The sequence below is a fragment of the Somniosus microcephalus genome, chromosome 12, assembly GCF_052327205.1.
Source record: "Somniosus microcephalus isolate GS21.2 chromosome 12, FLI_Smic_1.0, whole genome shotgun sequence".
Lineage (NCBI taxonomy): Eukaryota > Metazoa > Chordata > Chondrichthyes > Squaliformes > Somniosidae > Somniosus > Somniosus microcephalus.
The window spans coordinates 203,623,873-203,639,769 of NC_140998.1; the positions used below are offsets into that span (position 1 = coordinate 203,623,873).

At 44.4% G+C, this 15,897-nt stretch overlaps 1 protein-coding gene across 1 annotated transcript in view; it reads right to left on the minus strand.

The window, feature by feature from the left end:
* LOC147109929 (hepatic and glial cell adhesion molecule-like) overlaps nt 1–15,897 on the minus strand; it is a 34,903-nt gene that overhangs the window by 13,330 nt on the left and 5,676 nt on the right. The window contains exons 2-3 of the mRNA XM_086002429.1: nt 11,903–12,217; nt 4,062–4,331 (exon numbers count right to left, since the gene is read on the minus strand). Coding sequence (XP_085858555.1) covers nt 4,062–4,331; nt 11,903–12,217 — 585 coding nt within the window. The remainder of the gene's footprint in view (nt 1–4,061; nt 4,332–11,902; nt 12,218–15,897) is intronic.

Sequence of the window (15,897 nt, forward strand, 5' to 3'; positions counted from 1 at the left end):
TATTTCACTCGACCATCATCGAATGTTTACCAGTCACCAATGCAAGTATTGAAAGAGAAACCAGGAATGACCCGACACTGTCCAGGGTCTACGAAGTGACAGTGAAGGGATGGCCAGCACAAGGTGATCCACTGTTACCGGCATTCTCAGCAAGACGAGAACAGCTGTCCGTCTGTCAAGGAACATTGATGTATGGAACAAGGGTGATTATTCCTCCTAAGTTAAGAGAGAGAGTTCTAAAGGAACTGCATGAAGGTCATCTGGGGGGAGTCAAGATGAAAAGCCTTGCTAGGGCTTATGTGTGGTGGCCGGGTATCGACCAACAGATAGAGGAGCTGACGAAAAGCTGCTCAGGGTGCCAAAAAGTGCAAAATGCACCTCCGATTGCACCGCTGCATCCATGGGAATGGCCTTCAACCCCATGGCAACGTGTACATATTGACTTTGCTGGTCCTTTCATGGACTCCATGTTTTTAATTGCGGTGGATGCACATTCTAAATGGCCAGAAGTGATTAAAATGACTGCCACGACCTCGGAGAAGACGATCGCGGTGCTAAGAACGATATTTGCGAGAAATGGATTGCCAGAACAAATATGTTCAGACAACGGACCGCAGTTCGTGTCAGAAGAATTCCAGAGATTCATGAAGAAGAATGGGGTGAAACATTATACCTCTGCCCCATATCATCCGGCTACAAACGGGTTGGCCGAGAGATTTGTACAAACGTTTAAAAAAGCAATAAAGGCCATGAGCGAAGATCAGATTCCACTACAACACAAGGTGGACAAATTCCTACTGGCATATCGAAACGCCACTCATGCAGTGACAAACCAAAGTCCTGCCATGATGTTCTACAACAGGAGGTTGCGGTCCAGGTTGGACTTGTTAAAACCAAATGTGCGGAGGGAAGTTGAAAACAAACAGTTCCAGCATATAAATAACAAGACCACTCGGAGTTTCGAAATAGGACAACCAGTGTTAGCCCGGGACTATAAAAACGAGAAATGGCAATCTGGAACAATTCGGGCCAGACAAGGACCCCTGATGTACACGGTAGATATTGGTGAAAATGTAATACGGCGTCATGCTGACCAACTGGTAGAATCGAGAACAAGGGTCGAACCCATGGTTACAGCAGAGACAACCGTGAAAGAAGTTAGTGAACCTGAAGCATCTACCTCAGAAGTGAATGTACCTGATGATGATGTCCAATCCATAAGAGACCAACTAGATGAGTCACCCCAGCAACGAGAATCAGAGACCCCTGAAAGGCGTTATCCAACTCGAATCAGGAGGCCTCCTCAGAGACTGAATCTTTGAACTGTTTTGCATGAAGTTGTATATATATATGTTATTATGTTATGTTAAATGGGGATATAACTGTTAAGCTAAAAAGGGAGGATTGTGGTGTATGTAACCTGTTCCACCTTAAAGAGAACTACCTTAAGAGATGTACTATTTTCTCTTGGCTGCTGTATACTGTAATACTGTAATACCGGTGGTGACCACACCGGTATATAAGTGTTGTGCAAGGATTTGCTGGGCATTTCAGCCCTGACCTTCGAATAGTAAAGACCTGTTAAAAGTTATTCTTGTTGTCTGTGTCCAGTGATTGATGCTAAACATAACTGGAACATACAGACTCAACAAATTCAGATTTCTCTAAATACAAACAAGAGAGTAGACCTTAAAAGAATATTTGAGCTATCGCTCTGAATAGTGACCAAGCTGCTTCCATACTCCCTGCATCCAGTCTGCCTAGCCCTGTCAGAAATTTATACGTTTCAATCAGATCCCCACTCATTCTTCTAAACTCCAGTGAATACAAGCCTAGTCGACCCAATCTCTCCTCATAAGACAGTCCTGCCATCCCAGGAGTCAGTCTGGTGAACCTTCGTTGCACTCAATCTATGGCAGTATATACTTTCTTAGGTAAGGAGTCCAAAACTGCACACAGTACTCCAGGTGTGGTCTCACCAAGGCCCTGTGCAATTGTAGAATGGCATCCTTGCTCCTGTAAACAAACCCTCTTGCAATTAAGGCCAACTTACCGTTTTACTTCCTAACTGCTTGCTGCACTTGCATGTTTGCTTTCAGTGACTGGTGTACAAGGAAACCCAGGTCCCTTTGTACATCAACATTTCCCCATCTATCACCATTTAAATAATACTCTACCTTTCTGTTTTTCCTACCGAAGTGGATATCTTCACATTTTTCCACGTTATACTGCATCTGCCATGTATTTGCCCACTCACTCAACTTGTCTAAATTGCCTTGAAGCCTCTTTGCACCCTCCTCACAACTCACAATCCCACCTAATTTCGTGTCGTCAGCAAATTTGGAGATATTACATTTGGTTCCCTCATGCAACTCATTGATATATATTGTGAATAGCTGGGGCCCAAGCACTGATCCCTGTGGTACACCATTAGTCACCGCCTGCCACCCGGAAAAAGACTCATTTATTCCTGGTCTCTGTTTCCTGCCTGTTGACCAATTTTCCATCCATGCCAGTTTATTACCTCCAATCCCATGTGCTTTAATTTTGCATACTAACCTCTTACATGGGACTTTATCAAAGGACTCCTGAAAATCCAAAAACACCACATCCACTGGTTCTCCCTTATCTATTCTACCAGTTACATCCTCAGAAAACTCCAGTAGGTTTGTCAAACGCCATTTCCCTTTCATAAATTCATGTTGACTTTTTCTAATCCCGTTGATATTTTCCAAATGTCCTGTTATCACATCCTTTCTAAGAGACTCTAGCATTTTTCCTACCACTGATGTTAGTCTAACTGGTCTGTAGATCCCTGTTTCCTGGCTTCCTCCTTTTTTAAATAGCGTGGTTGCATTTGTCACCCTCCAATCTGCAGGAACTGTTTCATAATCTAAAGCATTTTGGAAGATGACAACGAATGCAATATCTATTTCCATGGCTACCTCTTTTAGTACTTTCGGATGCTGATTAACAGGCCCTGGGGATTTATCAGCTTTCAGTCCCCTTAATTCCAGGCAAGTTTAGTCTCGTACTCTATTTTGCCCCTCTTAATCAATCACTTGGTCATTTTTGTTGAACTCTAAACTACTCCCAATCCTCAGGCTTGCTACGTTTTCTGGCAACTTTATATGATTCCTATTTGGATCTAATACTATCCTTAATTTATTTTGATAGCCATGGTTGGGCCGCTTTTCCTTTCGTGTTTTTGCACCAGAAAGGAATGTATAACTGTTGCAATTCATGCATTCGTTCCTTAAATGATAGCAATTGCCTATCAATTGTCATGCCTTTCAATGAAGCTTCCCAATCTATCATAGCCAATTCACTCCTCATACCTTCGTAGTTTCCTTAGGTTAGATTTAGGACCCTAGTTTCGGATTAGACGACTTAATGAAGAACTCTGTCATGTTATGTTTACTCTTCCCTAAAGCACCCCGCAGAAAAAGTAATTAATGAACCGCTTCTCAATGCATAATAGCCAGTTTAGGTTCGCCTGTTCCCTAGTTGGCTGCTCAACGTACTGGTCTCAAAAAAAAATCTCGTACACACTCCAGGAATTTATCCTCCACAGCATTATTGCTAATTTGGTTTGGCCGGTCTAAATATCGATTAAAGTCACCCATGATTACTGTAGTATCCTTGTTACATGCATCTCTCATTTCCTGTTCAATGCAATCCACTGCATTACAACTACTGTTTGGAGGCCTATAGACAAATCACACCAATGTTTTCTGCCATTTGGTGCTTCTCAGCTCCACCCAGACCGATTCTACATTTTGCTCTTCTGAGCCAATATCCTTTCTCAATATTGCTCCGTTTTCTTCCTTCACTAACTACGCCTCCCCACCTATGAGGAGAGAGGGGGACTATAGTATTGAGATAGAGGATCAACCATGATCATATTGAATGGCAGAGCAAACTCGAAGGTCCGACTGGCCTGCTCCTGCTCAAATTTTTCTATATTTCAATGTTGCTATAACCACAATGCTACCTCATCCCTCGGAGTCCTGCACGTTAAATAATGAACATGTGTTCTTGATGTCAGAGACAATACTCACCCAACAGTGTCCGTGTAGTTTCTTTCTTGCTGATGCCGTTTTGAACTGTGCAGGTGTACGCCCCACAGTCCGAATTGGTAAAATTGCGAATCGATAGGGTGCTGTTGCCGTTCGTTAAGATATACCTGAGGCTGCCTGTCAGCTGTTGCTTGTCCTTCTGCCAGAAAAACTGAGGCAAGCTCCCTTCACTGATGCCGCAAGTCAAAATCAATTGGTGGTGGGTGCTGGAATTATCCTGGTAGACTGCGATGTTGGGAAGGGAAACTGGAACTGTAAAACAAAGAGTTATTTTGCTTTCCAATGACACAGCTTTCTCTGCACTCCTGCTGAAAGTTTATCTGCGATGGTCTTGCACCAGCAGGAGGCAGCCTTTCCAGTCCTCTCCTTCGCTCTTGTATGACGCACAAAACTGTGCCACAATTGTTAGATGAATTTGCTTCATACGACAAAATAGATGCTCATCTACTGTCTACATTTAACAAAAGAAATCCAGGAGAATAAGAGCTACAGTCACCATCATGATTAACGGTATCATAAATATGATGGTGACTTTCTCTGATTACTACTACTAGCTGAATCACATAGATGTTCCTGTTCAACGCACATACATGTTTAATGAAACCTGTAAGCATAAAGGCATCGAAATTCTTCACCTTGAAAAGAGGAGAAGGGTTAAGAGCAGATTGAAGGGGGCGAGTGAGGTAAATTTGGGGCGGGTGTGTGTTCAGTCACATCCCGCACCTTTTATAAGATATTGGGGAAAAATTCAGTTGTGCCCCATTTGCTGTGCCGTTATCAGCCATGCGCAAATTTCAGCACCTGGCGCTAATTATCGCCTCCAAAAGCAAACATGGCTTTACCGCCCCTGGAGGTGATTGGAGCACTAAATCAAGCGCTTCACACCTGTCTTAAGGCGCAAAGGCCGAGGAGTGAGGCGCTACCTCAGTGTGCTGGCGAAGCAAGGAAGGGCAAATCAAAATAAATATGCAAAGTGCTGCTCAGTACCCAAAACTCCTTCACACAGCATTGAATCTCTCCAGAAATCTCTCTCTCACTCTCTCAGACTGCGTGGTGCAAAAATGTCACCGACAAAAAAAGGCAGGAAGTGGTCGCCTTTAAATAGCACTCCCCTAGTCCCTTCCTGACAGCATAATGCTCCCCTCAACCTGTTGTTGCTAGCGGCAGGCATTAAGGCAGGGGGCACCACTCAATATCCGGTCCGGAGTGCTAACGGGGCATTGCACACTCGACTGACGTCACAATCTGCCAGTGCAGGAGATCGTCGCGGAAGTGTTTAGCGCCGCCACAAAATGTCTAGTTAATTTCGTGAGCGGCACAAACATCACTGCGCCCGGCCTCTAGTTGCTTTGCACCCCAATTGGCGCCCTCTAAAGGAACTAACGGGAGACGCAAGCAACTGAATTTTTCTCCCATTACATTTCCACTGAGCCTGCCCCTTTTGTTGTGACGTAAAACAAAGGTACCCATTAGAAAGTGTCATTAATTGTCACGTTACCTGCAGACTATCAGGAGAATCTCTCTGCCTGCTCTTTCGAAACACTAGGGTGGGCGGGTCTGGTGGGGGACAGAATCTGCATCAGAGATCCACGGCCTGAATGGTTCAGTGCAAGTGGAGGAACTGGACTCTGTATGGTGGCAGTTTCGGCTGTGGCTCAGTGATAGCCTTTGAGTCAGAAGATTGTAGTTTCAAGTTTCATTCCACAGACATGAGCAGAAAATCTAGGCTGACCCTGTCATTCAGTACTGAGGGAATGTTGCATAAGAACATAAGAACATAAGAAATAGAAGCAGGAGTAGGGCAATCGGCTCCTCGAGTCTGCTCCACCATTCAATAAGATCATGGCTGATCTGATCCTAACTGCCAATCTACTATCACAGAACCATCTCCTGAATCTAACAGAATTAGACACACGAAATAGGAGCAGGATCAGGCTATGCGGCCCCTGGGCCCGCTCCGCTACCCACAGGGCCATGTCCGATCCGAACCTAGACTCATGTCCAAATTCCTGCCCGCTCCCCGTAACCCTTAATTCCCTTCACTTCTAGGAAACTGTCTATTTCTGTTTTAAATTTATGTAATCATGTAGCTTCTACAGCTTTTTGGGGCAGCATATTCCATGGACCTACCACCCTCTGACTAAAGTAGTTCCTCCTCATCTCAGTTTTGAAAGAGCAGCCCCTTATTCTAAGACTATGCCCCCTAGTTCTAGTTTCCCCACATCCACCCGAGCCAACCCCTTCACAATCTTATATGTTTCAATAAGATCGCCTCTCATTCTTCTGAACTCCAATGAGTAGAGTCCCAATCTACTCAACCTCTCCTCATATGTCCATCCCCTCATCCCCGGGATTAACCGAGTGAACCTTCTTTGTACTGACTCGAGAGCAAGTATGTCTTTGCTTAAGTATGGACACCAAAAATGTATGCAGTACTCCAGGTGCGGTCTCACCAATACCTTGTACAACTGAAGCAATACCTCCCTATTTTTATACTCTATCCCCCTAGCAATGAAAGCCAACATTCCATTGGCCTTCTTAATCACTTGCTGCACCTGCATACTAACCTTGTGAGTTTCGTGCACCAGGACCCCCAGATCCCTTTGTACTTCAGTACTTTCCAGTTTCTTGCCATTAAGATAATAACTTGCTCTACGATGTTTCCTGCCAAAGTGCATAACCTCACACTTTCCAGTATTGTATTCCATCTGCCAAATCTCTGCCCACTTACTTAGCCTGTCTATGTCCCCTTGCAGGTTCTTTATGTCTTCCTCACTCACTACTTTCCCTCCCATCTTAGTATCATCTGCAAACATTGATATGTTACACTCGGTCCCCTCCTCCAAATCGTTAATATAGATTGTAAAGAGTTGGGGACCCAGCACTGGCCCCTGTGGAACACCACTAGTTACTGATTGCCAGTCTGAGAATGAACCATTTATCCCAACTCTCTGCCTTCTGTTAGATAGCCAATCCTCTATCCATGCCAGAATATTACCCCCAATCCCGTGATTTTTTATCTTAAGCAATAATCTTTTGTGTGGCACCTTGTCAAATGCCTTTTCGAAGTCTAAATACACTACGTTCACTGGTTCCCCTTTATCCACCTTATATGTTACTTCCTCAAAGAACTCCAGCAAATTTGTCAAACAGGACTTCCCCTTCATAAAACCATGCTGACTTTGTCCTATTAAATTAAGATTATCCAAATGTCCTGTTACTGTCTCCTTAATAATCGACTCCAAAATTTTACCTACCTCAGATGTTAGGCTAACCAGTCTATAGTTTCCAGCCTTCTGTCTACTGCCCCTTTTAAATAAGGGTGTTACATTAGCAGTTTTCCAGTCTGCCGGGACCTTTGCTGAGTCCAGGGAGTTTGGAAAATTATTACTAATGCATCCACATTCCCTACTGCCACTTCCCTCAAGACCCTAGGATGTAAGCCATCAGGTCCAGGTGATTTATCCGCCTTGAGTCCCATTATTTTACCGAGCACCACTTCCTTAGTGATTTTGATCGTGTTTAGCTCCTCCCCCCTATAGCCCCCTGTTTGTCCAGTGTTGGGATATTCTTAGTGTCCTCTACAGTAAAGACTGATACAAAATATTCATTCAGTGTTTTTGCCATCTCCATATTTCCCACCATTAATTTCCCGGTCTCATCCTCTAAGGGACCAACATTTACTTTAGCCACCCTTTTTCTTTTTATCTAACTATAAAAACTCTTACTATCTTTTTTGCTAATTTACATTCATAATCTATCTTCCCTTTCTTAATCAATCTTTTTGTTATTTTTTGCTGTCTTTTAAAGTTTTCCTAATCCTCTATCCTCCCACTAGATTTGGCTACCTTATATGCCCTTGTTTTTAGTCGAATACTATCCTTAATTTCTTTACTTAGCCACGGATGGCTCTCTTTTCTTTTACACCCATTTTCTTCTCAGTGAAATATATATTTTTTGGATTATGTAAACTAACTCCTTAAATGTACACCACTGATCATGTATCGTCTTACCCGTTAATCTATTTTCCCAATCAACTCTACTCAATTCCGCTCTCATACCTTCATAGGCTCCTTTATTCAAGCTTAGCACGCTTGTTTGAGATCCAACCTTCTCACCCTCTAATTGAATATGGAATTCAACCATGTTATGGTCACTCATTCCAAGGGGATCCTTTCCTAGGACATTTTTAATTATTCCTATCTCGTTACACAGGACCAGATCTAAGGTTGCTTGCCCCCTGGTCGGTTCAGTTATATACTGCTCAAGAAACCCATCCCTAATACACTTAATGAACTCATCCTCAAGGCAGCCCTGCCCAATTTGATTTGTTCAATTAATATAATAGTTAAAATCCCCCATAATTATAGATGTTCCCTTATTACAAGCCTCAACTATTTCCTGATTGATACTCCGTCCAACAGAGTTGCAACTGTTTGGAGGCCTATACACTGCATCCACTAATGTTTTTTTCCCCTTATTATTCCTTACCTCCACCCAAACTGTTTCATTATCGTGATCTTTTGACCCAATATCATTTCTCTGTATTACAGTGATTCCTTCCTTTATTAACATAGCCACCACACCTCCCCTTCCTTCCTGCCTGTCCTTCCTGATCGTTAAATAACCTGGTATGTTTAATTCCCAGGCATTATCACCCTGCAGCCATGTTTCTGTAATGGCCACAAGATCATTCCCATATGTAGTTATTTGTGCCATTAACTCGTCTATTTTGTTACGAATGCCGCGTGCATTCAGATAGAGAACTTTCAAATATGTCTTGTGACACTTAGTTCCTGCTTTTGCCCTTTTTATTACTTTACCTTTTACTCCATACCTTCTGCCCCTTCCTGACACGCTCTGGTTTTTAATTTCCCCACTGCTACCTAAGTCTAGGACCTTCTCTGTTGTCATTTTTATTATTTGCTCTCTAGGAACCTCCCCCACACTAGTTAGTATAAGGCCCTCTCTACAGCCCAATTATATGATCCACCAGGACTCTAGTCCCAGCACTGGCCAAGTGAAGCCCGTCGCAACAGAACAGCTCCCTCCTGCCCCAGTACTGGTGACAGTGCCCCAGGATGCAAAACCCATTTCTCCCACACCAGACTTTGAGCCACGCATTTAACGCTATAATTTTATTTGTCCGAGCCAAATTCGCTCGTGGCTCAGGTAATAATCCAGAGATTATTACCCTTGAGGTTCTGTTTTTTAATTTGACCCCTAGCCACTCATACTCCTTTAACAGAACCGGCTTCCTAGTCCTATCAACGTCGTTTGTACCAACATGGACCACGACAACTGGATCCACCCCCTCCCACTGCAAGTTTCTTTCCAGCCCAGAGGAGATGCCCTTAACCCAGGCATCGGGTAGGCAACACAGCCTTCGGGACTCTCGCTCTTGGCTGCAGAGAACTCTATCTATCCCCCTAATAATACTATCCCCTACCACTACAAAATTTCTATTTACTCCCCCCTTTTGAATGGCCCCCCTTTCCACGGTGCTGTGGCCAGGTTGCTCATCCTCCCTGCAGTCCCTGCTCCTTTCCCCACAGGGAGTAAGAACCTCGAACCTGTTGTACAAGAGCAAGGGCTGCTGCTCCTCCAGCTCTACCTCCTGGATCCCCGTACCTGCCTCACTCGTAGTCATACCGTCCTGTCCCGGACCATGGGCTGCATCTGAATTCATTAACTTCATAGGTGTGACCACCTCCTGATACACAGAGTCCAGGTACTTCTCCCCCTCCCTGATGTGTCGCAGTGTCTGAAGCTCAGGCTCCAGCTCATCAACACGGAGCTGCAGTTCCTGTAGCAGCAGACACTTATCACAGACATAATCACCGTGAGCCTCAATGGGGTTCACCAGCTCCCACATCTCGGAACAGTAACACATCACCTGCTCCATTCTATGTAATTAATTAAATTTTTTATTGTTAGTTATGGACACCCTCTGCCCGATTTTAGATGCTAGTATCCCCTTTAATTAATTGGATTTAAATTAAATCAATCCCTCTAGGTACACCAGCTAAATGGTTTACCAACAGTCACTCTGCACCAGAAAGGCCTTATTAACTACAACCCACAGAGTTAAAGTTTGAAAAGAGCACCTAACGCCCCACTTACCCTAACTCACACTTGCACAAACTCACAGCACTCTTTGATGACTCGCACTCAGTGCTTGCTCGCACTAGGACTGGTCTTTTATATTGTTTGTTTGTTTACAGCCAAATGAGTCACCCCTGCTGATTGGTTAGAAAACTGGTTTCCACTGCCTGCTGTGCCAATTTACTCCTACTGCAGTGTAACCTTGTTTTACTCTTCTTAAACCAACAGAATCCCAAATATTTAACTTTTCCCCTTTACTTAAACTGCTTAAGTAATCTTAGCAAGAATGTTTTAAAGAAAAATAACAATTAAAGAACTCTCACACTTACCCAAACTCACAGCACTCTTTGATGACTCGCACTGAGGGACGTGCTGTCTTTCGGATGAGACGTTTAACTGAGGCCTCGTCTTCCCTCTTAGATGACTATAAAATATCCCAGTGTACTATTTCGACGAAGACTGAGGAGTTCTTGCCATTGCCATGGCCAATATTTATCCCACCAACAGCAAAAATAAAATACATTTCTCGTCATTTATCGAATTGCTGTTTGTGGGATCTTGCTGTGTGCCTATTGGCTGCCGCCTTTGCTACAGTACAGCAGTTCAAAGGTATTTATTTGTCTGTAAACGTTTTGCCATGTTCTGACATTGTGTAAAGTGCTATATAAATCTAGTGTTCCTAATGTTGGTGCCCCATTCCAAAATTGATCGAGCACAGACAGTGAAAACCAATCGTCTTGAGGAACTGTGCTAGGAACTGAAGGCTCATCTTTCAACAGTCCAGCTAGCAACAACATCCTTGCATATTGCGTCCTTAACATAGAAAAATCGGTTTCCGAATTGTCATCAAAATGAATAATGGACAATGATCCAAGGAACAAAATATTAAGAGGTGTCAGGGATGGAGCTGGTGGAGGTCAGCGGCTTCATGCACTCCCGTACACTTTGAGGCCATCTAACCTTGCGCCTTGTGAGGAATCACAGTGCGAGATTTTGATGCATCTTGACCGGCGGCAATGGTAAGTTAGCGCCCCCAAAATAGTGGAGAATGGCTTACCGCCCGGTTCCCAACCTAACTGTGATCGATTATATATTCGCCAAGGCCTACCCGCTGAACGGCCGGTGCGCTCGCCTGAGTCACACTCCAGGCCCTTTTACCATACAATTCGGTCTTCTCAGACCTCAAAGAGGTGGGGTTTGAGGAGGGTTGTTAAGAATAATATCGAGGTGAAGAAGAGGAGTGGTTTAGAGATAGAAACCCAGAGCATAGTGATTAGGTGGCTGACGCCAATATTGAATGGAGTGTCTGGGGAGTGGGTGAGGTGGGGCACACGAAAAGACAGTGTGGGGTGTGGGTGGGTGTTGTATGGCTGGAGGAGGTTACAATGATAGATAGGCGAGGTCACGAAGACATTCAAACATAAGGATATGAATTTAAAATTTGAGGCGGAGAGCCAGTTTAAGTCAGTAATACAATGGTGCTGGGTGAGCAAGTCTCATTGTGGAATAGGATACGGGGCGCAGGATCTGGGATGAGCTGAAGTTTTAAGAGTGTGCAAGATGGGAGGCCAACAGGAGAGCGTTGTGATAGTGGAGATGAAGTAGAATAGCAGGAACCCTACAAGTGGATTCATATAAACCTGTAACTTGACTTCGATAAAGTTCAAAATGTTACCGCGCATGTTGCCGCCCAACCGGCAGAAGAAAATTTCACTTACCAGAAACAGCTAAGTAGACAGATTGTCTTTTGGTCCGACCATCAGTGTCTGCGGCGGTTGCGAGATACACCCCGCTGTCCTGGGTCTGTAGGTCTAAAAGTTTTAAGGAGCAATCGGGGAAACATTGTGCTCTGTTTTTAAATTGTCCAAATATTTTGCAAGGACCATTGGTCAGGCAGCTTATAAATCTATGCTTCTCCTTATCCCACGTGATTTCATGTATTGGTGCTCCTGAGGTCTGTCTAACGGACAACAAAACCGATTGGCCGAGGACTCCAGTCACGTGATCTTCCCTTGCGCTGATGTCAAATTGATCTGTTACAGAGAGAGAGAAGATCGTGAATTGAATGCAAATTTTTAGTGTTTCCAATGCAAAATGCCATTGGCCTGGATTTAGCGGTAGAAATAACGGCGAGTCTTTCAGCGCTCATCGCAATGCAAGAGGGGATGGGAGAGCATCTTTCGGCGACCAGACATGCGCAGTTAAACGTGGAAATCAGGACGTTGCTGCCCAGATGCTTCGCTATATGAATATCTCGCCGAGAGACACGCCATTGAAACACGTGGAAGGGCGGAAAGTTGATGTCCTTACCTGATGCACAATAAACACGCCTGACAAAGTTAGGGCCTGGCCATTCCAGTGCGAGTACCCCTTTAATGGCCTGCTAACTCTTCATTACTGCAAAATAGACGCTCTGGCACTGCAAATACCTTTTACATGTTTGGAGTCTCATTCCTTTATTTTTGGAGATTTAAAAAAACGCTTTAAAACGTTTTACTTTTTCTGTTTCTTTTGTATCTTATTCGTAATCCCATTTATTTCCCTGTGTTTATTTCGCTTTCTTACATGATTAGTCATTTAATTAATTATTCTAACTTACTCTTCCTGGTTCAGACTTTCCATTGAACTTAATGGATGGAAATTTGGGCGGATTCTAAAGGAGCACGCGATCTTCCTTCCCTGATTTTCCTTTCTGCGCTCTGCACATGCGATGCTTAATTCTGTAGGCACACTGTCATAAATATGGCCTTAAATATATCCTCAAAATGATGGTTCGGTTCAAAATTGAGACTGAATGCCGGAAAATTAAAAAGAGCGAATGATAGTTCAATGAAGGCTTATATCCACAAAACAAGTCGGTCAACACCTGCTGAGGGTAAAAGAAAGCACGTGATCGAGAAAGAGACAGACATAAAATGAAAGGAACGATTGAAACTGTGAATATGTGGGTAGATTTTCAATTTGCGACCGAGCTGCTTTACCAGAATGGAAATAAAATTCAGACGATATTTGTAACAGGTGGCCGATCGACAACATCAATTTTACACTCGACATGCAAATTTAAAATCTACACCAGAATGTCGGTAAGAGCAAATAAGAGAATGCTTTGTGCAGAAGATGAATAAAGGCGCACGGGAGGAGAAAGATAAATAAAGAAAGGATGCAAAGACTAAACATTAGAACTGAAAAGAATGGTCGGAGAAACAGTGAGCCAGGAATTAAATGTAGTAAGAGGAATATTACAAGGCAAAACTCTATTCCTCCCCTCCCCTTTGTGCCTCAGTGTCAAATTGTGTTTGCTAACGCTCCAGTGAAGTGCATTGGGACTTATTACAACAACAGCAAAACAAGTTGCATTTATATCAAAAACACTGCTCCTCCCCTTCCGCTTGCCCCCCAAAAAAAACATCTGCAGGCTCCCCCACCCTAGTCCTGATGTGGGGGCTTTCTTCAGTTACTCTCCTATCTCCCATCATGTTCTATCCAAGCTCATCCTGCCCATGAGAAGCAGCACCTGCTCACTCGAACCAAATATTATTAAACTGCTGCCCACCCAAGTTCGGTTTCTGACCTCATGCTAGATGACATTACAAATGGCCCCCTATCGGTGTTATATCGCTTCCCATTGCATAACATAATCATTACCCCATCTTCAAAATCCCACCCGACCCCGATGAACTGGTAAAGTAACATCCTATCCGCAGCCACCCTTTCATCTCAAAGGCCTGGGACAGTGTATCGCCTCCACAAATCTGTACCCATGTTTAACACAACGAAATATATGAATCTCGCCAATCAGGCTTGTGCCTCTGCCATAGCCCTTAAACTGCTCTAAATCAAAGTCACAAATGATATTTTCTGTGACTGACAATGTCGTACATTATCCCGCCTTGTTGTCTTCGACACCTGTGCAACCTTTGTCATGGTTAATCATACCATCCTCCTGCAATACCTTTCCTTCGTTGGCCAGCTCAGTGCAACTGACCTAGCTTAGCTTCACTGTTACCTTTCCAATCAGAACCACAGCATTTCAAGCAATAGCTTCTCTTCCGGTCCTTAAAGATCTAGGGCTAGATTTTCAGTTGCTTGCACCAGCAGTTAGCGCCTTAAGAGAAGTGATTTTTGGGCGCTATGCGTGTAGTGCCCGGGCGCAGCGCAGTTTGCGCCCCGCCCCAAATTAAGTTGGCCGTTAGCGCCGGCGCAAAGTTTAGCTGCCGCCCGGATGCGCGCGCCGAAAATCACGTCACATCCTCGTGCAACGCCCTTTGGCCGCCCCGAATCCAAACTTCAGTCGGACCGCCCCATTGTGTGGCTGGCGGCCAGAGCGTTTGTAAAATGGAACGCAACACACCCTGGGGAGCGCAAATTAAAGGGCACTCCTCCTGCACTATAAAAGGCAGTCTGCATGTGTTGTGTGGAAGGATCCAGTGTGTTGTTGTGAACGGTGTATTTATGTTTCCAGCCACCTCCTCCCCCTCCTCCTCCTCCTCCTCCTCCTCCTCCTCCTCCTCCTCCTCCTCCTGTTTCCCCCCCCCAGACTCTGCCGTTGACAAAAACACATGCACCCTTCCCCTTTAAGAGCTCACTGGCACCAGAGTGTCTGCCGTGCGCTGCGCCCGAGCTCGGGTGTTGCGCTCTGCACCGCCGGCTTAGCGCCTAAAGATAGTAGTGGAACACCTCTTTTAGCGCTCCACCAACCTCTTAGGGCGAAGCCACTGAATTTCCGGCAACGGGGCACTACTTTGAACGGGCGCTAACTTCGGGCGGGCGCTAAGGTTAGCGCCCCAAAACTGTCTATACTGAAAATCTAGCCCCTAGTCTTAGTCCTATCATTCTCCTCATCTACATGGTACTGCCTGGCGACATCAGCTGTAGATATGGGATTTGTTTCTTCATATATTCTAATAGCAGCCAGCTCTATCTCTCCACCACCTCTATTGAACCATCGACTGCCTTACTATTGTCTGATCGATTGCATGACATCTAGTCTTAGATTCATAGATTCTAAGAGCCATAGAGTCATGCGGCAAAGAAGGAGGCCATTCGGCCCATTGAGTCCGTACCGGCTCTCTGTAGAGCAATCCAGTCAGTCCCATTCCCCCGCTCTATCCCGTAGCCCTGCAAGTTTAATTCCCTCAAGTGCCTATCCAGTCTTCCCTTGAAAACTTTGCGTGTCTCCGCTTCCACCACTTCCATCGGCAGCGAGTTCCAGGTCCTCATCACTCGCTGTGTTAAAATGTTTTTCCTCAGATCCCCCATGTATCTCTTGCCCAAAACCTTAAATCGGTGTCCCCTCGTTCTTTTACGATCAACTAGTGTGAACAACCTTTCCTCGTCTAGCCTAGCCAAACCCGTCATAATCCTGTACACCTCTATCAAATCACACCTCAAACTCCTTGTGGTGATTATTCCTTGATTAGTAAAAGTATTGTGATTCGTTGTTTGTTACCTGCCTTGGGATATGTGTTGTAATCTCATTGGTAGTTGATGATCACATGATGTGTTGTGGCTACCTTAAATTCAGTCCTTTTCTAGCTTTAGTTGGGACTGGATGTAGAAAGATATGTTGCCGATTTTAAAGTTAATAAAGCCTAACTTTGGAAGGCAAATCTATTCTTTATTTCACTCCTTTGCTCTAATGAAAACAAATCCAGCTTCTCCAACCTGTCCTTGCAGCTAAGATCCCGCCATCGCCAGAACCATTCTGCTAAAT